Source organism: Ursus maritimus, unplaced genomic scaffold, assembly GCF_017311325.1.
Source record: "Ursus maritimus isolate PB19 unplaced genomic scaffold, ASM1731132v1 scaffold_16, whole genome shotgun sequence".
In the NCBI taxonomy this organism is placed as follows: domain Eukaryota; kingdom Metazoa; phylum Chordata; class Mammalia; order Carnivora; family Ursidae; genus Ursus; species Ursus maritimus.
The window spans coordinates 24,780,636-24,800,570 of record NW_024424008.1 but is presented as its reverse complement, the minus strand read 5'-3'; the positions used below and the strand labels follow the sequence as shown (position 1 = coordinate 24,800,570).

Below are 19,935 nucleotides of genomic sequence, written 5' to 3'. Positions count from 1 at the left end.
ATAAATAAATAAATAAATAAATAAATAAATAAATAAATAAATAAATAAAAGTCCTAGACATACTCTTTCCCTGGCAGTTCTCAGAATAACCGGAGTTGTCAAATGCACCACTTGGACTCTACTAGTGGAGTCATTTTAGGTATTCCTTCAGAGAGGATTGGAAAAAAGAAATAATTTAATATCTGTGTACAAGTTGTCCTGGCCCTAAAAATCCCAGGAATCTGCATTTTCCATAGCACTTCCCAAATATTTCATATTCTATACAACTGGGAACCTCTGCCCACTACACTAAATCATTACTTGCCAAGTGGTTTTTTTTTTCTTAATATTACATACCTCTTCATATTTTTAAAGTTCTTTTTTATACCAGACAGGATTTCCAAACAAAAGTTGGATGAAAGAACATACAGGATCATGTTGGGAGAATTCTGCTAAAAATTTGGATTCCTGGGTTTTCCTTTAGATTTTCTGATTTAGTAGGCCAGAAGTGAAGATTAAAGATATTTATTTTTGACTACATTACTAGGAATTTTTATGTTCAATCAGCTTATGGAATGTCCCATTTTATTCTATCTCAATAAGCAACTGTGACTTTAAAGTGATCATCAAACAGTCACAGTATTTCTTCAATCGGTTGATTACCTCTAGAATATTTTTAAATGTATTTAATTCTCAGTTTTAAATAACCTTTAAGGTAATTATTGAAATTTAGATTAATATGCTGGTTTTGGAGGTATGTCCTCATAACTGAGCTGCCATAGGTGCCATGGGTCTTTTCATTTTATTTAGACAGTCTTTCTTTTATTAAAAAGATGCCCATTTTCCTATGTTGATAGTTTTCCTCATTTTGTCTTGCACTCTTATTCTTAATATGATCTACCTGATTTTTCTCTGACTGTTCAATAAAGAATAATAAAATAACCTTAAGTTTCTTTATAAATCATTTTAAATTATTTCTTTCCATTTTTTCCTCCTGAAATAATTCTAACATTTTGTCTCATTTGTCTAAAATTGAGTAACGTTATGGTAGATATTTTAAGGTTTCTTTTATCCTGCAAGGATATTTAATATATATCCTTATTTATACCCTTCTTTAGTGAATTATATTTTTATTTTGTGATCACTTTTATTATCCAGTGCTAAAAATCACATCCAGGATATTGAAGGTTCTAAAACTACTTCTGGAAAGCAATTTGTAATATTTAGAAGTGTTTCTTTCACAGTTCACCACCATGAGATATTTTGTAAATTTATTGTAAAATAATAAGACTGATTTTTTTTTAAACAAATGTACTGAAACTCATATACTCGTTGTGTTCTTCATAGTAGACATATTGGGAGGCAATTTACTTTTACCAATATAATCTCACCATTATTCAAAAGATTTTATAACTCAGTGATTCCTCTTACTATTTTATAACCCCTGTATTTCAGTGTTGTGTAGGGAAGATAGCAGCTGCATAAGTGGAAATCTTGATAATGCTTAACGTTTTTCCTGTGCACTAAGCAACCTGTGCTGAAAGCTTTTCATACATTTTCCTATTCAGTCCTCACAACGAAATAGCACTTTGAGCTTATCTTTCTTTCACAGTTAAAGAATCTGCCATTTGCACATCTATCGGGTCCTCTTACATTTGTTTGTGTGACTCTAAAAAGTATATAAATGTTATACTTTATAGCTCAGTTGCCAGCAGGTTAAGGGACTCGCTCAAGGTCCGAGTTGATCGGACATGTGGAATCAGACCTCCAACTCACAGTGTGCTTTCCATTGTATCATTATGCCTCATTATGACATCATTGCCAAATTGGGAGCTTGGGTTACTTTATCAATATTACCTAAATCAAATTTAGAGGGTGTTTTAGAGATGATCCTCAGTATGAATAGCATGTGAGGTTTTTTTTTCTTCTCAATCATCAAGAAAGAGAATTCATCAAATTTATTAAATTAGAGTATAATGAGTAACCCATATAAGTAAAATTGGGGTTATGCTGATCTTTGGGAATGACACAATTCATCTATAGAAAATGTAAGGTTGCCCACTATATAGTGTGTTAATTATCTGCCAAAATATCTGTCAAGAGAATACATAGCCTAATTTTCTTAATAATTAGCAGGTTACTTAATATTACAGCACATTTTTTCTTTAAATGTAGGTTTTCTTTTAAAATGTCAGAGTACTAAAAAAATTAATTATGAAGAAAAGAAAAAGAAGAATATGCCAAATTCAGCACCTTAAAGAATATTTCTGTCACTCACTGGTTTAATGAATAAATTAAAGCTAACATAAAGAACTGTTTTGCTGTCATCCTGATATCCCAAAGATCAAATACATGTAGTACAAATCTTATAGACAGCCAACTCAGAAATGATTCCTATGTATGAACAGCTGTCCTACCACAAGTTAGTCATTGCCACAGACCCTTCTGACTTTGTCTTTATTTAAACAAAAGATGTATCCCCAAGAAGCTTTTAGAGAATTTGAAATTCAGAAGTGAGTGAAAGCAGAGAACAAGTTTTAAAAAGAAGAAACAATGGGAACAATTTAGAGACTCTAACCACAGAAATGGACTCTCAGGCAGATCTGGCTAAATGCGATAGACCTACTATCTCCAACCTATTCTTCCCGCTATGGCATGATACTTAAATCACTCAGGCTCAAATTCCACCAACTAAATAGTCATTTAGATAAATAAGCACTATGCTTTAAAAAATAAAATTCCACAGAGAGGATTGGAGATCAGTAATTTCTACTTCAGAACATATACAAGTTAAATCATATCTTTTTACTTTTAACATCTTACTGAGACAATATCCCAGAGACAAAGGAGTGTACAGGTTATAAGGGAAGAGACTTGGATAAGACTGTAAAGAATAATAGAAAGGGATTTAGTATCACTGTTTAAAATGTATAAATATATATATACATGGGGTCAAGCAGAGAACTTTTGAGGAAGGCTTAATTATTTTGTAATCCCAGAACTGCCTCTTTTTAATTATATGACCCACCCTTTCAAACCTCAGTTTCTTGATTCACATAACAGGGATTATAACTGCCTTGAGGTTATTGTAAAGATTAGAATAATTAAGCATATAAAGAATCTGGCATAGTTCACAGGTTTTTTTGTTGTTGTTGTTTTGGGTTTTTTTTTTGGTGGTTTTTTTGTTTGTTTTTAGTTTTGGTTCTAGGGATTCAAGATAAATGACACACCGTTTGATCCTCGAAGAACTCATCATTTAATAGGGAATATAGACAAGGTGATAGTTCTGTTAAGTAACATCACAATGTGTGAAGAGTAAAATAAAGAGGTATCGTAAGTCAGAGGGCAACAAAGGCAGAAATTAACTCCACAGGACCATCAGGAGCCTTTGCAGAGCAGATTTGACATTTGAGTGCAGTGTTGAGAAAGAAAAGGAGTGTGTCAATTGTCCCAATTCTGGGCTGGCATTGTAGACAGAGGGAAAAAGAATACAATTCATTCATTGTATAGCATTGTGGAGAAGTGCATGGACTCTGGGACCAGACTTCCTGAATTCAAATTCTGCCTGTAGCATTTAATAGCCATGACTTTGGACAATTTTTTAAAGATTTTTTTATGAAAATTTTTTATTATGTTATGTTAATCACCATACAGTATATCCCAAGTTTTTGATATAAAGTTCCATGATTCATTACTTGCATATAACACCCAGTGCACCATGCAATACATGCCCTCCTTAATTTTATTTATTTATTTAACAGAGAGAGAGAGCACAAGCAGGGGGAGCAGCAAATAGAAAGAGAGGGACAATCAGGCTTCCTGCTGAGCAGGGAGCCCAACAGGTGGCTTGATACCAGGACCCTGGGATCATGACCTGAGCTAAAGGCAGACCCTTAACTGACTGAGCCACCCAGGTGTGTCCCAGACAATTTTTAACCTTTCTAATTTAGTTTCCTTAGAGGTACAGTGAGGAGATTACTAGACCAATTCAAAAGGTTGTAAGAATTACAACTGACATATCTAAAGGACTTGGAAAGGTACCTGGTATATAGTAAACTCCATAGGATTGAGTTTAGATTTTAATTCATCTTTACAAGTTTAGAAATCCTATAAAAAGATGAGAGAAATAAGGGGAAGAGTGGATTATAAACTACAAAAATTATTCACAAATCCAATTACCAGCAATATAAACAAATCATAATACAACTAGAAATAAGAAACAAGACTTTACAGATCATATTTTCATCTATCATTAAATTGCTTATTTCCCCAAACCATGATTTCACTAAACCAATTTAAGCCTGTGGAACAAGCAGATTTGTTGAGCTGGAATAAGGCACTATGTAATTTATTTTTTAAATGTCTATCAATAGATGAATGGATAAAGAAGATGTGATATAGATCTATATAGTTATAGATCTATATCAATATGCAGAAATATTATTCAGCCATAAAAAAGAACGAAATCTTGTGATTTGCAACAATATGGGTAGAGCTAGAGAGTATAATGCTAAGCAAAATAAGTCAGTCAGAAAAAGATAAATACCATATGATCTCATTTATATGTGGAATTTAAGAAACAAAACAAATGGTGTGCCTGAGTGGCTCAGTCAGTTAAGTATCTGACTCTTGGTTTCGGCTCAGGTCATGATCTTATGGGTCATGAGGTCAAGCCCTGCATCCCCACATTGGGCTCTGCTTTCAGCAGGGAGTTAGTTTGAAGATTATCTCCCTCTGCCCCTCCTCCCACTTGTGTTTGCTCTCTCTCTGTCAAATACATAAATAAATCTTTAAAAAAAAGAAAAGAAAAGAATCAAAACAAATGAGCGAAGGAAAAGAAAAAGGAGAAAGAGACACAAACCAAAAAAAAGATCCTTAGCTATAGAGAACAAACTGATGGTTACAGAGGGGAGGTGGGTGATGATATGGGTGAAATAACTGATGGGGATTAAAAAGTACATTTATCATGATGAAAAATAAAATAAAATAAAAATATCAACATTAAAAAAAAAAACGGATTTCCAAAGGCTTTTCAATGTTGAAAATTCAACATTTGTATAGCTAGCATGTTTGTAGTGCACACTCACTATAAGTATAGCTCTGTTTCTAGTTCTCTTCAGGCAGTATTTACTCACACCCAAGCAGAACTAGGACAATTTGCAAAGGAGGGCACCTTTTCTGTTATGAATTCTTCTTGACTCGCTTCTTTTTCAAAAAAAGGAAAAGTATATCTTTTACAGTCTGTTAAATACCAGTTCTTAGTTGCTGTTGCTTTTTAACGTAAATATATTCAATAATTCTATTTATTGTGGGGCCAAATTCTTTTTATCCTTTATTTTGGCTTAATACTGGATAGTATGTTCAACAAATAAAAATAAGGAAACGTAATAATATAGTCCTGTTAGTCTATATCGCCGAGTCAGATTCTTTTGTGAGAGGAAAGACATGAAAACTCAAATACATTGTGGTTTATTCATCCTAATTAACAAGCTTAAGATAGAAGCTCCATTTCATCCGTATTAATGGCCTACGATAAATCTTTTTAATGATCAAGAATAAATGGTACTACTATATATTAACGGGTTAATCCTTTTTAAAATATTATATCTTTTTGTTATATACACATGTATATATCTTCATAGAATAAAACTGGTAAATTCGTTTTTTCTCCCCAAGTGATATTAAAATCTGAAATTACCTATGACGATTTAGAGGAAATTATGGAAGACTTATGATGTTTTCCGAGTCCTGAATAATTTGGAGCAGATTTTTCAAGTTTTACATGCCAAAATAAGGATTTGAATTTTATCAATAAGGAATTGGAAATCACTATTTTTTTTGAGACAGGAAAATAAATTATGATAATACTACTTTACAAAGATTAAGCGGAAGTCATGTACAGAATGTATTGCATAGGAAAGACAGCAGAATCAGGGCCAAGTATACCAGAGATTGAAGTTAAATGTTTGAATTAAATTATGTCTGTGGAAAGAAATCATAGGAGACATAGGTACAAGAAATACTAGAAAGATCATGAGGAAATTCCTGGTTTGCTCCTGAAACACTCTCAAACTTCAAATGAGGAGTAAAGAAAATGTTTGTAAGAACTAATCCAAGATAGTAAATAAAAATTTTAATAGGAAAATATGATCAAATAGTCAATGGGAGAAACTATAGACCATGGAACCCAGGCTCACCCAAAGCGTGACACATAGACAGAAGTTAATTAATTTATGTATTGGCACTGCAGGTACAAAAAAAACAAACTTCATATCCTCGTTGTTAGAAAACACAATGCAGTGAGGAATATAGAGAAGTAAACATCATTAAAATGCAATGAGATATGCACTAAAATAATGGTGTGAACTGTGCATTGTGAAAACAAAGAATAGAGTAAAAATAGAGTAAAATTAATACTTCTAAAGGGGAGATGAAATTTGAGTATAATTTTAAAACCTGAATATTAGTTTATCAAATAGAGGAAAAGGTTAAATGAATTACAGAGAAAGGCAAACGCATGTGGTTGTAAAGTGGCATGGTTACTTTAAGAAGTGGAGAAAAGTATTGTGTGGCTACAGAGTGAGATGTGTGAGAAGAGTCACTGAAGATAAGACTAACCAGAGAAGAAAGATCAAACTAGGAAGATTGTTGAATGCAATGTCAGAGGGTTCAGATTTTATTTTAAATCACACCTGAGTAAGCAGAGTCTTTGAAGCAGGGAATTAGCATTAAATATATGTATTTTTGTTATTTTTGTTGTTTGTTGTTCTTGCCTTCAGACCAATAACTCTTGTAGTAGTAGTAGGAAGGACAGACGAACAAATTCAAATGTTGCTGGAATCTTGAATGGTTTTTGGAAAAAAGAAGGGATTGACAGGATATTACAGCTCTATTCTATTGAGTAATGAAAGACAAATGAATATTATGGAAAAATGCAGGTTACTTTTTGATGAGCAGATAGAATGAGGAGTTAAAACAGTTGTACAAAAAGATAACTTTGCTTATAATGACGTAGGAGTTCGGAGGCAAAGTCATAAAGACATCAGAAAGACAGACTAAAGAAGAATTAGGAGTATGGTTAGGTCAGATAGGAGAGTTCAAATTTGACAATGATAGTTTCAACCAATAAGATAATTGGAATAGCTATTTATAATACAGCATATAACATAATTAGTATCAAAAGAAATAAGACACCATGGCAATCCAGAAGTAGAGGACAAAATTTCTTGCTGGGGAAATTACAGAAATTTGTTATTTACTGAGAGGGGGCATGTTTTGTGTGCTTTCTCTCTTTCTTCTCTTCCTCCTTCTCTTCCTCTCTCTCTTCTTTCTTGTCTTTCTCCTCCCCTTCCTCTCACTTTTTCTTCCTCTCCCCCTTCCCCTTCTTCCTGTTCTTCTTGGTCATTGTCACCATAACTGTCATCTTCTGAGATGGAATGTGAAGTTTATTGATAACTAAGCTTTAGCGTGCATGGGATGATATTAAGGTATTTTTAATCAGGACAAACAGCATTTGGAAGGCTCATAACCAATTAAGAATAAAGTATATTTTGCAAATAGCAGGGTGCCTCGGGGCTCAGTCAGTTGAACATCTGTCTTCAGCTCAGGTCATGATTTCAGAGACCTGGGATAAAGACCTGCTTCTGACTCCCTGCTCAGCAGGGAGTCTGCTTCTCCTTTCCCTCTCCATCTGTCTCTGCGTGTGCATGCATGTGCTCTCTCTCACAAATAAATAAATAAATAAATAAAATCTTTGGAAAAAAAAGAAAATAGCAAGCATTTCTGTTATATAGAATAATGAATGCATGACGGGGAAGAGAGAGAGGTAAATTTGAAAAGATAACTTAGGACTAGAACATTGAAGTCTATGAGTGGGAAATTAAATGAAAACATCAGTAAAGAGAAAGGATCCGTGGCATGCTTGCAGCAGTCACAATCAACTCTACTGCAATAATGTTTAATCCTCCTAGTTCAGTCTTCCTCATTTATAGATGTTACTCTGTCTGGGTAACATCCACATTTAAAGCAGCGATCCATTCAATGTCCTGAACTCTCTGTTTCTTAACCTCCTTGCCTCCCTTGAACTTGCATTCCATCTTACCTCAGCCACCCATTACGGAGGTCATAAGCCTAAATTTTCCTACTACCAATGATTCTGCCTTCATCAAAATCTCAATTTTTAGCAACAGCTCTCTGCCCAGAGCCTCTTTTCTGTTTGTTTAGCGCTTCCCACACAAACAACCCTTCAACTATAGGCTCTGTAATCCTTTGATCAATCCACTATATATTTCTGTCCATAACACCCTCATGTCCTCACGTACCTTTCCTTTCTATTTTAGATGACATAGTCACTTATTATAAACATTTTTCTCTATACACTCTCCATTCTATATCCCCCCAATCTCTCCATTATATTCCACTCACTTGGCATATCTCTAACTTCAACTGCAGCCTTTACCCCATTCACTTTATGGTTGCAAATGTGAAACTGACTGTGGATATAAAAAGATACATAACTTTGAATACAGATTTTGCCTGAAATTAATACTTATGTATTTTTCAAACAACAAATATAGCATCCTACTTGTATCTGTATCCATTCATGCTACTTTACCTCTTGTTACAACTAATGAGCTGTTCTTGGCAGTTCTGTGTACTGGATCCCATACATTCTTACCTAATTCAAGGAGTTTCTGAAGTTACCCCCTCTCTCCTGTAAGGATCATTTGTTTCCTTCCTCCAAACTGAATCATTCTCATCAGCAAACATATTACAATACTTACTATCTTAAAAACAATTTTTCTTGGTTCAACAGCCCTCCTCCAGCTCCCATCTTATTTTCTCTACTCTCCTTTATAGCAAAACTTCTTCCAAGGGTTGTCTAAACTTTATCTTGAATATCTTCTATTTTCTCTTACATATAAATCTATGAGGCCTTAATGACAACCAGCCATGCCACCAAGTATATCCACATTGCCAAAGATAATGAACTGGATGAAAGGGAATTCAAACTGAAGTAATGGCAACCAGAATGGAAAAAAGAAATGGATAGGAAACATGTTATAGAAACTAAATTAATAGAACCTGGTAATTGATTATGGAGAAATGGAGAGACTTTATCACTTAATTCATTCACAAAATATTTTTATTCTCATATGACCATATCACAATAATTTTAAAAAATACAGATTTTATTAGTCCAGATTAGAAAATTACCTTCAATTTTCTTCAAAATGGAAAGAAAATAAACATTGCAATACATAAAAATAAAATATTCCTGGGGCACCTGAGTGGCCAGTCGGTTAAGCCTCTGACTCTTGGTTTTGGCTCAGGTCCTGTCAGGTTCTGTGCTCAGTGTGGAGTCTGGTTGAGATTCTTTTTCCTTCCCCCCCTGCTCTTATCCCTGCTCATGCACTTGCTCTCTCTCTTTCAAATAAATAAGTAAATAAATAAAATCTTAAAAAATAAAATATATTTAAAAAATTCTCAGTTCTTATGTCACTTATCACACATTTTCTACATAATTAATGGGAACTAGATATATATAGATATATATCTTTATATATATAAAGAGAGAGAGTGATACAGACAAACAAAGAAACAGAGATTAACCTGGTTGGGTGGGGAGCAGCAGGGGGTAGAGGGTCAAGAAAGATCCGCTACTTGAAATAGAACTTACCTGTCTACAAAACTGGAAATGACTAAATGAATTGTGCTTTGCAAACAGTAGGAACTTTTCCTGGGGAGCAACATAGAATAATGAGGGGAAATTGGTTTTGGAATTAACATAGTCCTAGATTTGAAGCCCTTACTTGTTATTTAATAACTCACTGATGTTGAACAAATTATTTAACCTTTCAAATACTCACTTTTCTCTTAATTAAAATGAGATACTCATAGCTACCTTGTTGCATTTGTAAGATTTAAATGACAATTTAGTTACATATACTTACAGCACCATGCTTATAGCAAGTGTTCAAAATATTTATTCTCTCTTTACATCTAGACTCTTTAATGCACATAAAGCCCCATGATGAAGCTGTGATAATTGACATTCCCCCTCTGGAAATATGTATCTTTTGAACCATATCATTCATAAAGTCTTTGAAATCAGTAAGAGTTTATAAAATAAAATATGTGGTGAATGTTTACAGAGCAAATCAGGGCCTAGTATGTTTAGTATCTCAAATCTGAGTGCTAACAGCAGGANATGCTGGTATTTTCAATAACAAGACTGAAGTGAGAAAACAATCTGTGCAGATTAAAATGTAAAAATAAACTCTAAACAATAGTTAAAGCAACTCATTTGTCACATTTTCTCCGAGAGTTATGCAACCAGGCAGTTGATCAAATGAGCTAGCAGAACTAATTCCTCCAGGATATTTTAAGTCCCATAATTTCTTGGTGATTACTGTATGAGTAAATAGACATCTACGGGTAAGAAACTTTCCTGGAAGGAACAATTTCTCTGAAGAATGTTAAAAATCTAGAACTAAAAGGTAATGTTGGTTTCTAGATAGTTGCAAGGTACAGAAATTCCCTCCAGTGAGCTTATATAAGAGATTTGTGTTTTCAAGAAATACATGACATGATAAGAGAAAAGTTATTTTAAAAATCCAAGATTAGGGTCTGTAATATGGCCTGACTTCAAAGGGATTGAGACTGGAAGTTCGTTGAATCCAAATAGCCCTAGGAATCTTAGTTAACAAGAGTGTATGGCTATTTCTTCATATCTTTCCCAAGGCTTGTCTTACCTTCTGATTTGAATAGATCCTCCTTACCTTCCAGATGGTGTGTGTGTCAAAACTGTTTCCTCATAATTTAGCCTTACCTTTATCTTATTTGTATCTTACTGAATTTAGTTTCTTATAGAAAAGACTGTGGATATAGCAATTTATGATTAATGTGCTGAATGCAGTGAAGAAAGTCCACCACATTTCTGAGACATTTTACTTTATCTTTTTAATGGAAAAATATATTCTGATAGATATAAATATTTGAATGAATCATACAGAAATTATAGCTTCTACTTAAAGCACAATGAAAAAGAACCAACTCTGATTAGGGTGGGAGATTCCCATAGAATTATTTAGAGAACTTCGAAGCATTTAATTATTGAATTAGATATTAATACATCATTTGGAATCACTATAGTTTTATTTTTATTTAGTTTCCCTCCAAGTCTAGCATAGTAGTTTGCCCATTATTACTGGAACCAGTCAAACCAGCTTTCAGAGAAGGGTCCTTGGCTACAGCAATGAGGACCCTCGTTCATTCAAAAGCTAATCCATTGTTACACTTCAGGTTTTGGTGGCATCTCATAAAAATCAAATTACCAAAATTTTTAGCAGATACCAATTTCTTTTTCATATTTGAAAGGCCCACATATAGACAGACACAGAGACACACATACAGACACACACACATACAATGCACAAAGTCAAAGAAAACTAGTAAGAAAATCACCCATAAGAGTTTTAAATTATAGACTTGTTACAGAACTATATATACTTTTGGTTATGTAAATATATTTACAGAAAATTTTCTGTAATTTTATTTGTGAATAGAAATTTATAAAAAAGCAAACATAATTAAAGTCCTAAAAATGGAAACTTTTTTTTAAAAAAGAAGAAAACTTTTTTTAACATACTTCTCAAAGTGAATATTCAACGCTTTGTTAAATTTTTCAAATTTGTTCTATCTATCCTATTGTTTTAATGCTGGAGAGCTTATAGTTTTGTTCAGAAAAAAATATATATAGCTGCTTTCTTTAGACTTTACTTATATAAGTTATTTTTCCAAGTTATTGATGTACATAGGCTGAGCCTTCAGATTATGTTGGAGAGAGATGCATATATTTCTCTAAATCACAGTGTCAAGAACAGAAGAAGAAAATACATCTTAAAATTCAGTAATCAGAGGAAAGCAATTACAATTTGAGGCAGCTCCTTGATCAATTTTTTCTTTATGCTTGGGAAAGGGAAAAAAATCTATTAGTTTCTCTGATTTTCAGAATAGATATAATAGTGATGAAAACATCTTCTAATAATAAACCCCTCTAGTTCTTCTCAATCACCTTAGAAAAATACTATTCATAATGGTATATTTATTTGAAGATAACACAAGTTATTTATCTCCTGTTGTCAGGAGATCAGTCAATCCCCTTATTTACATAACAATGACTCATCTTGAGAAACTATGATTCAGGTTAATATACACTTTTTGAAGTGAGAAAACAAAACATTGTCTATCTATCTAGGCTTGTGAAATTGGTTTTCTTCTTCTTTTTTTAATCAGGGACTCATTTTATTTTTATTATTTTTTTTCATAATAATATTTTTATTATATTATGTTATTCACCATACAGTACATCCCTGGTTTTTGATGTAAAGTTCCATGATTCATTAGTTGCGTATAATACCCAGTGCAGCACGCAATAAGTGCCCTCCTTACTACCCATCACCAGCCTATCCCATTCCCCCACCCCCTCCCCTCTGAAGCCCTCAGTTTGTTTCTCAGAGTCCATAGTCTCTCATGCTTCATTCCCCCTTCTGATTACCCCCCTTTCTTCTTCCCTTTCTTCCTTTACCGATCTTCCTAGTTCTTATGTTCCATAGATGAGAGAAACCATATGATAATTGTCTTTCTCTGCTTGACTTATTTCACTTAGGATTATCTCCTCCAGTGCCATCCATGTTGCAGCAAATGTTGAGAACTCGTTCTTTTTGATGGCTGAGTAATATTCCATTGTATATATGGACCACAACTTCTTAATCCAGTCATCTGTTGAAGGGCATCTCGGCTCCTTCCATGATTTAGCTATTGTGGACACTGCTGCTCATTTTAGAATTGAAAAGAAGGCGTCTGGATCCTCTTCTAAATGATTAACATTTCCAAAGATTATAACTTGTAATTTATTTGAATACAGTAAATAAAGAAGAATATATTAATGTGCAACATTTAAATGTCTTAACAGTCCATAGTATTAATATTCTCATTGTACATGAGAAAATGGATCCGGAGAGGTTCTGTGATTGCCTCAATGTTTCAGTAGAGCCAGGGCTAGAGATGGGATTTTCATCACTTACCTACAGATCATAAGTTGATATCCAATATGTCCCAAAAAGATGAGTTTAGTGATTTGTCTCACACATAGCACTATGTTAATGAGCATAGGGTGAACTATTTAGTCATTTCCTTTCTTCCTTCTTTCATCTTTGTCATTATCATTGTTGTTGTTATTATTATTATTACTATTTATTGTTGTTGTTATTTATTTGGGCTTTCATCTCCTTACCACGGGGCTTACATAGCACAATAACTATATATTTATATTCAGATTGCTAAAGACAGTAAAAAATAATTATAAAGGAGACATCTATTGAAACTCAAGTACTATTAAAATATAGACTCTGTAGACCCACCTTCAAAGACTATTTAACACTAGCCTCATAGGTGAACCCTGCAGACTGAAATTTTTGTAAGTTTTTCAGATTTTTTGGATGTCATTGGCTCTCTATTCTGCAATGCACTTGGAGAAACACTGCTTTAAATTATACTACTCAGGGAAAAACACCCTAACTCTTTGTAAGTAATTAGAATAAATTTTAAAAAATCAACAACCATGAAGACGTAGAAGGAGAGTAACGTTCTATCAGCTGGAAGACTTCTGTTTATTAGGAATTAGGATAATTTGGGGTCGTCGTCTGTTGGCATGCAATTCCAACAGGATAGCCTACCATCCAAGAAAAGATAGGTGTGGGGAAAGAGATGATGACACAGTGCAGCGTCCTCTGGGAGACAAAAAGAAATAAATGAAACAAAACAAAATGAAACAAAATAAAATAAAAATAAAGGAACTACCTTGACTAAAGAGATAAGCCTCATCTTTTGATATTTAACTATGTGCCTTATAGGACTTTTTCTCTTTCCTTTCATCATCAAACCCTACCCAATAAAAGAAATTACAAGCTAAGCCACATACAACTTGAAATATTAAAAATTGCAGCTGAAATAAACCAAGTACCTATGGCAGACAGTCAATGATTGATGTAGTAGATGTGGTATGCCTGGTCTGTTACACTCTGTGATTAAAATTCCTCAACAGACTGACATCAAAAAAATAGCTATTAAGGACCTGAGGTCAGAAAATTCTTATTTTTGCTCCATTTCCACTAACAATGTTCTATAAGACCTTGGGCCAGTTACCTCACCTCTTTGACTTTTAACTCTCTCATCTTAAAAAAAAAAAAGAGTGTGAATTGTATTCACTAAGGTGGACTTCAGTTCTAACATAATCATCCCATGAAATATAAAGCAAAATTTAATTGCTGAATGTATTCAATTGTTAAAGAAGACATATCTAAAAAGCTTTCTCATCTGTCCTTATATGATCACCATTACAGCAAAATTAGAATCAGTTATTTCTTACAGTGCAGATCAAGTTAGATAGTATAATTTGAACCTTCTTACTCAAACCTTTTAATTTTATTTTTAATATCTAGTTGAAATATTAGCAAACTTTTTGGGCCCTGGAGTGAGGCGTAACAATGTCTTTGGCCATATGGGAATCATTTGAGAAACACCAGAAGGCCTTACATGGACAAAATCACTTCCCAAATACTCCCAGGAATGCCTATCCTTTGAGTCATTCTTAAGGATGAAAGCTGTAAAAGAATTTCAGAGGCAGATCCAGATATTGAAGGGCCTGAGATGTTGTACAATTACAGGACCCTCTTATTTATTTATTTTTTAATTTTTTTACAGGACCCTCTTTAAAAACATAATACAAAAGTATTAGTATAAAAGTGGATTCTAAAGGGAATTTTTACTTATGATAAGAGAAGAAATCAAAACAGATTATGGCAGCTTTGGAAATTCAGGTTCCTTTTTTCTGAGAACTTTTTAAACAGTTTACTAAAAATAATTATATAGAAATATTCTCTAAATTCAGCCTCAAATTCACTGCCCTCCTATAACATTTTACTGTGCTCAATGACTTCTAGCACTCACAGACCCATGCAAGTAGGGTATTAAGTTTAATAAGCATCATGATAAATCATGTATTACTAAATCATCAGATTAACAAGCAGACGTGGAGCAAAAATACTAAGAATCATGTTAAGGATGGATAGGGAGATTGCAAGCTAAATTCAGGGACTGCTTCAGGTGGACCAGTCAAAGGTAGACACTGAACAGGATGCATGGGAGTCCTCGTATGGGAGGCATACAAGTAAGGGAGCTTTGAAGATAAACTTCTCATCATTGAATACACTCAGCCAGGTATCACTAGGTCAAATCCTGCTACTCAGGAAAGACATAGGAAAAAAAGAAGATGTGAGGAAATAAAAGAAGTTGGAAAGTATGGAGGAGGATATAAAAGAAGTAAAAGAGGAAAACTGTATTGAGGAACAGAGAAGTGCTTAAACGTTTGCTTTGATACAGGACTAATCACTGAATTCACTTGCTACACATCAGGCTCTTGGTGCTCAGTGAACATTGGACTAGAAAACAATTAAGAAATCTGCTTGTTAGAGTGAGACATTATGCTAATGGTAATTCTCTTCTGTTCCCTCTGATTATAGATTAGAAGAATGAGATACAGCAGTCACTGACCTATCTGAGATGGAACAGTCTAAGTCACTAGCCCAATCTCTTTGGTGCAAATATCAGTGATATTTTGTCTATGATTGTTTTGTAAAAAACTAGCACACAAAAAAAGCAGAGATAATCTTCCTGTCCTCAGTGAACTTAAACACTTTCCATCTAAAGTTGGCCATATTCATTCTTCAAGGCCCATATCAAATTAATGATAGATAGATGATAGATAGATGATAGATAGATAGATGATAGATAGATAGATGGATAGATGATAGATAGATAGATAGATAGATAGATAGATAGATAGATGATAGATAGATAGACAGATGATAGATGATAGATGATAGATAGATAAATGATAGATAGATATAGATAAATAGATTAGATAGATAGATGATAGATAGATGATAGATAATAAATTAACATATTGAGGTTTTCTTTGCCAAAGGTAAACTTTTCTCCCTTTGCACATCCAGTGCATCTTGCCTTTATATCTTATGTCATAATTTTTTTCTCTCCTCTCCTTTCTCATCTCACGCACATACACAAAGGGATTACACACAGAGCTACCTTCACAAGCACATGGACCTATATGTGTACATATGCACATAAACACAGACATCCCCAAATACACACAAGCTGCTCAGAGAAACATCCATGCTAAATTACAGTTGTGTTTTCTGTGGTACTTTACACAGGGATCTCTTAAAATTTAGGGGAGGAAATTAGCTCCTGCCTAGCTAGTGTGGGAACTAAGACTGGAATTCACCAGGCCTCAGCTAGGTCTTTTGATAGGTGAAAGCCCTATCAAATCTCAAACCTCAACTGCCACCTCTAAATGATGACACTAAGTGTCTATCATCTGTCCAGAACTCATTTAGAACTTCATTCTCTCATTGTGTTATCTGGTCAGATTCTTTCTTCTGATTATCTGATAGGTATCAAACTCAGTACTCCTAAAATGAAAGTCATCAGCTTTTCTACTGTAGCTGTGTTCTTTCCTTTTCATTCACATCACGCAGCCCCTGAAGCTGGAAACCTTAATGTCATTATTGAACAGGATCACACGCTTGTCCCCAGCAACCCCCCATTGTGTGCCAATCTCAATTCTTTCTTGTTTTTTGTTTGTTTGTTTTTTCATCTAGTGCCTTTTTTTTTTTACCACCATAATTCAAGCCGGGCTTTTATTCTTTCTACCTTGCATTATTGAAATAAAGTAATTGATTTACTGATCTTTGCTCCAGTTTCAGTATATACATCTCACCAAAATACCAGTTCCTTATTCGAAACCTCAGTAGTCCAAGTTATTTACAGATTAATGTCTATATGTCTTACTCAGATAATCAAGGCCCTCTATTTTTTTGTACTCCATTTATATTTCCAAATTTGCTCAGTATCATTTCCCTTCACATACCTACATGCCAGAAAAGCTGATATTCTTACTTCTGATAGTTTCAGCTCATTTTGTCTTTATTCTTACAGTTTCAGTTGTTTTTCCTCCCATCATTTTTCTACTTATTTTCTACTACCTAACAATTCCTGTAAGTGCCTCAAATGTACATAATACTACAGGGATATCTTGTTCATGGCACTCATCACTTCCTATCTTTGTTTACAATTATTTTTAATTCCATACTTGAGTATATCCATACTGAGTGCTTGAGAGCACAGTCCATGGCTGATTTATTTTTATAACTCCCATAATGCCAGCAAAATACTTGAATATTATAGATATTCAATAAATGTATGTTGACTAATGAATAAGTATTCATTTATATGACAATGATAAAGAAAGTTTTTACTTATTTAGAAAAAAAACCAATTACTTACCATGGGAAATGCTCATATTTGTTTCTCCTGGAATATAATCAGTAACTAAACTAGCAGTGTTGACTAACATTTTCAATGATTATTATTTAAAATGGTATTGAACATATATGCAATCCAATCTTTAAAGAAAAACTGGAGTTTCAGATTGAGTCAAATTATACTTCTTATTTCAATGCATCAAAAATTTAACAGTCATCAAACACATTAACAACAAAGCCACAGTGCTTTTCAATGTAACATTTCCAGAATTGGAAGGAAATTGTGACATTCATTTTATGCCTAAGGAATGTTCTTTATTTCTCAGGTGTGATGGGAGAATATGAGCCGAAAATTGAGGTCCATTTTCCTTTCATGGTTACAGCTGCTAAGGGAACAACTGTTAAGATGGAATGCTTTGCACTTGGCAAGTAAGTACATATTCTTCCATAATTAGACACAATTGCTTATTAAAATGTGAGACATATCTTATTTTTGGATCACTTACTTTCCTAGATTTCATTTCCCCAGAAGCTTCTTGGTAGCTATTCATTAAGGGGGGGGGGAGCAAATGGGAACTGATGAAGTAACCAATTTTAATGATCTTTCTAGTGATTTCTATGAACAATAATGTATGTAGTTTTGCTATTTTAACATAAAGGAAACTTCTTTAAATAACAGAAGAACTTTACATCTCTTTGCCTGCATGTCTTAAATTTCCAATGTCATTCTTAAATTTTATTCAGCAATGATATAAATAAAAAGCAGATAAAAAGATAAGGTGCTACCTGCTCCTCTTGTCAAGGGTATAGATTCTGATAAGATATAATGAGACAACAGCATAAGAATCATAATGATGATAGTTGCAGTGAACCAATTGATTACTTTAGTATCCCCTGAAAGAATGCTAACATGATAGCACCAGCTGTCAATAAGTACAACATGTAATAATTCCCCAAATCAGAAAGATGATTTATATCACATATAATGACTGGTATACTTAATGATTCTATTTCTGAGGGTTTAAATCCTATGATATAAATCACTTGTCAATTATGTTTATGAGTACTAAGCATAGATGCAGAAGTGAGATTTTGATTATATTTGATTAGAGTATTATGATTTATTTTAAACACGGTGTTGTTTCGGATTTTTTTAGGGTGATAAGACCTCAGGGTCCTTTCTAGACTCTATAATTACAATTTGCATAAATGCATCTCTATCAGAGTTACTAATCATTTAACTTCAGTTGTGGCAAGCTAGCTCCCACAACCTAGCTATAAAGCACTTGAAGATAAAACATGCTATATAAATGTGCTTAAAGTAGGTTTAGCCTACGGGTGAGGAAAATATTAGTAAATATGAAAAATTCAGTTAGTAAGAAGAGGTTGAGGGCATAAACATAGTTAAACACCATGATTTCTTCTTTTAATTTCAAAACGGATTGAAATAACATACATGTGCGATTCTATTTAAATCTAAGTAGAAGTGGGATTCCTGGGTAGAGCAGTCAGTCAAGTATCCAACTCTTGGTTTCTGCTCAGTCATGATCTTAGGATGGTGATATGGAGTCCTGCATTGGTCTCCACACTCAGCATGGAGTCTGCTTGAGATTCTCTCTCCCTCTGCCCCTACTGCTCATGCTGTCTCTCTGTATAATAGACTAAAACAAAATAAGTTGTCAGGTGGTCCATTTTTAAGTAAAATATGTCTATAAGTAGAAATATATTTCAAGAACTTAAAATTCATCTAGGAGGTATTTGGGCTGATATCTGAGGAAGTCTTCCAAACCCAAAGATATTGGTTAAATGCACATGATTAAATAATACCTTAAAAGTCTTGTTTTTCACCATTTGCCCATATTGTGATGTCAAATATACCTGAAAATGTCCTGAGTAATCATTTCAATTCCGATAAATACAAAAATAATATGTTTGGTTGATGCCAAAGGTTTTCGTATATCCAGCAGTTAAATAATTCTTAAATGCCAGAATTTGCACTAACGGAAGGTCATATTGTAAGAAAAATTACAGAAATGGATTTATAGAGAAAAAACAATATGGTATATTTCCACAGGCAAGCTTATTTAATAAATTTAAGCTTATTTAATAAGTTAGATGTGTTTGCTTTTGGAATTCTTGAAATGTGTTTAGTAAATTGATCCTTAAAGTCCCTTTCATATAGGTGGAATCCAACAGTCAAATTATGTTATTTTAGTACTTTATTTTCTTCAACTTTTCCACTCCTTTGTTACTCCTTCTCCTCCTCTCCCCCCAACATAAGTTAAAAAAAAAAAGGGACACAACCTGTCAAGAAAGTCTCTGTTGTTCATTTGATATCCTTTTTATGAAGTGTCATAATTATGAAAAAAATGGGGCACCTGGGTGGCTCAGTTGGTTAAGCCCCTGCTCAGGTCATGATCTTGGGGTCCTGGGATCCAGCCCTGCATCAGGCGGCTGCTCAGTGGGGAGTCTGCTTCTCCCTCTCAGTTTGCCCCTCCCTCTGCTCATGTTCTCCTTCTGGATCACTCTCTCAAATAAATAAATAAAA

General features: G+C 33.7%; 1 protein-coding gene across 1 annotated transcript in view; it reads left to right on the top strand.

Moving 5' to 3' along the window:
* The window catches only part of CNTN5 (contactin 5), a gene marked incomplete at its 5' end in the record, with an annotated part of 603,858 nt that overhangs the window by 227,415 nt on the left and 356,508 nt on the right, over positions 1-19,935 (top strand). The window contains one exon of the mRNA XM_008688424.2: positions 17,714-17,816. Coding sequence (XP_008686646.2) covers positions 17,714-17,816 — 103 coding nt within the window. The remainder of the gene's footprint in view (positions 1-17,713; positions 17,817-19,935) is intronic.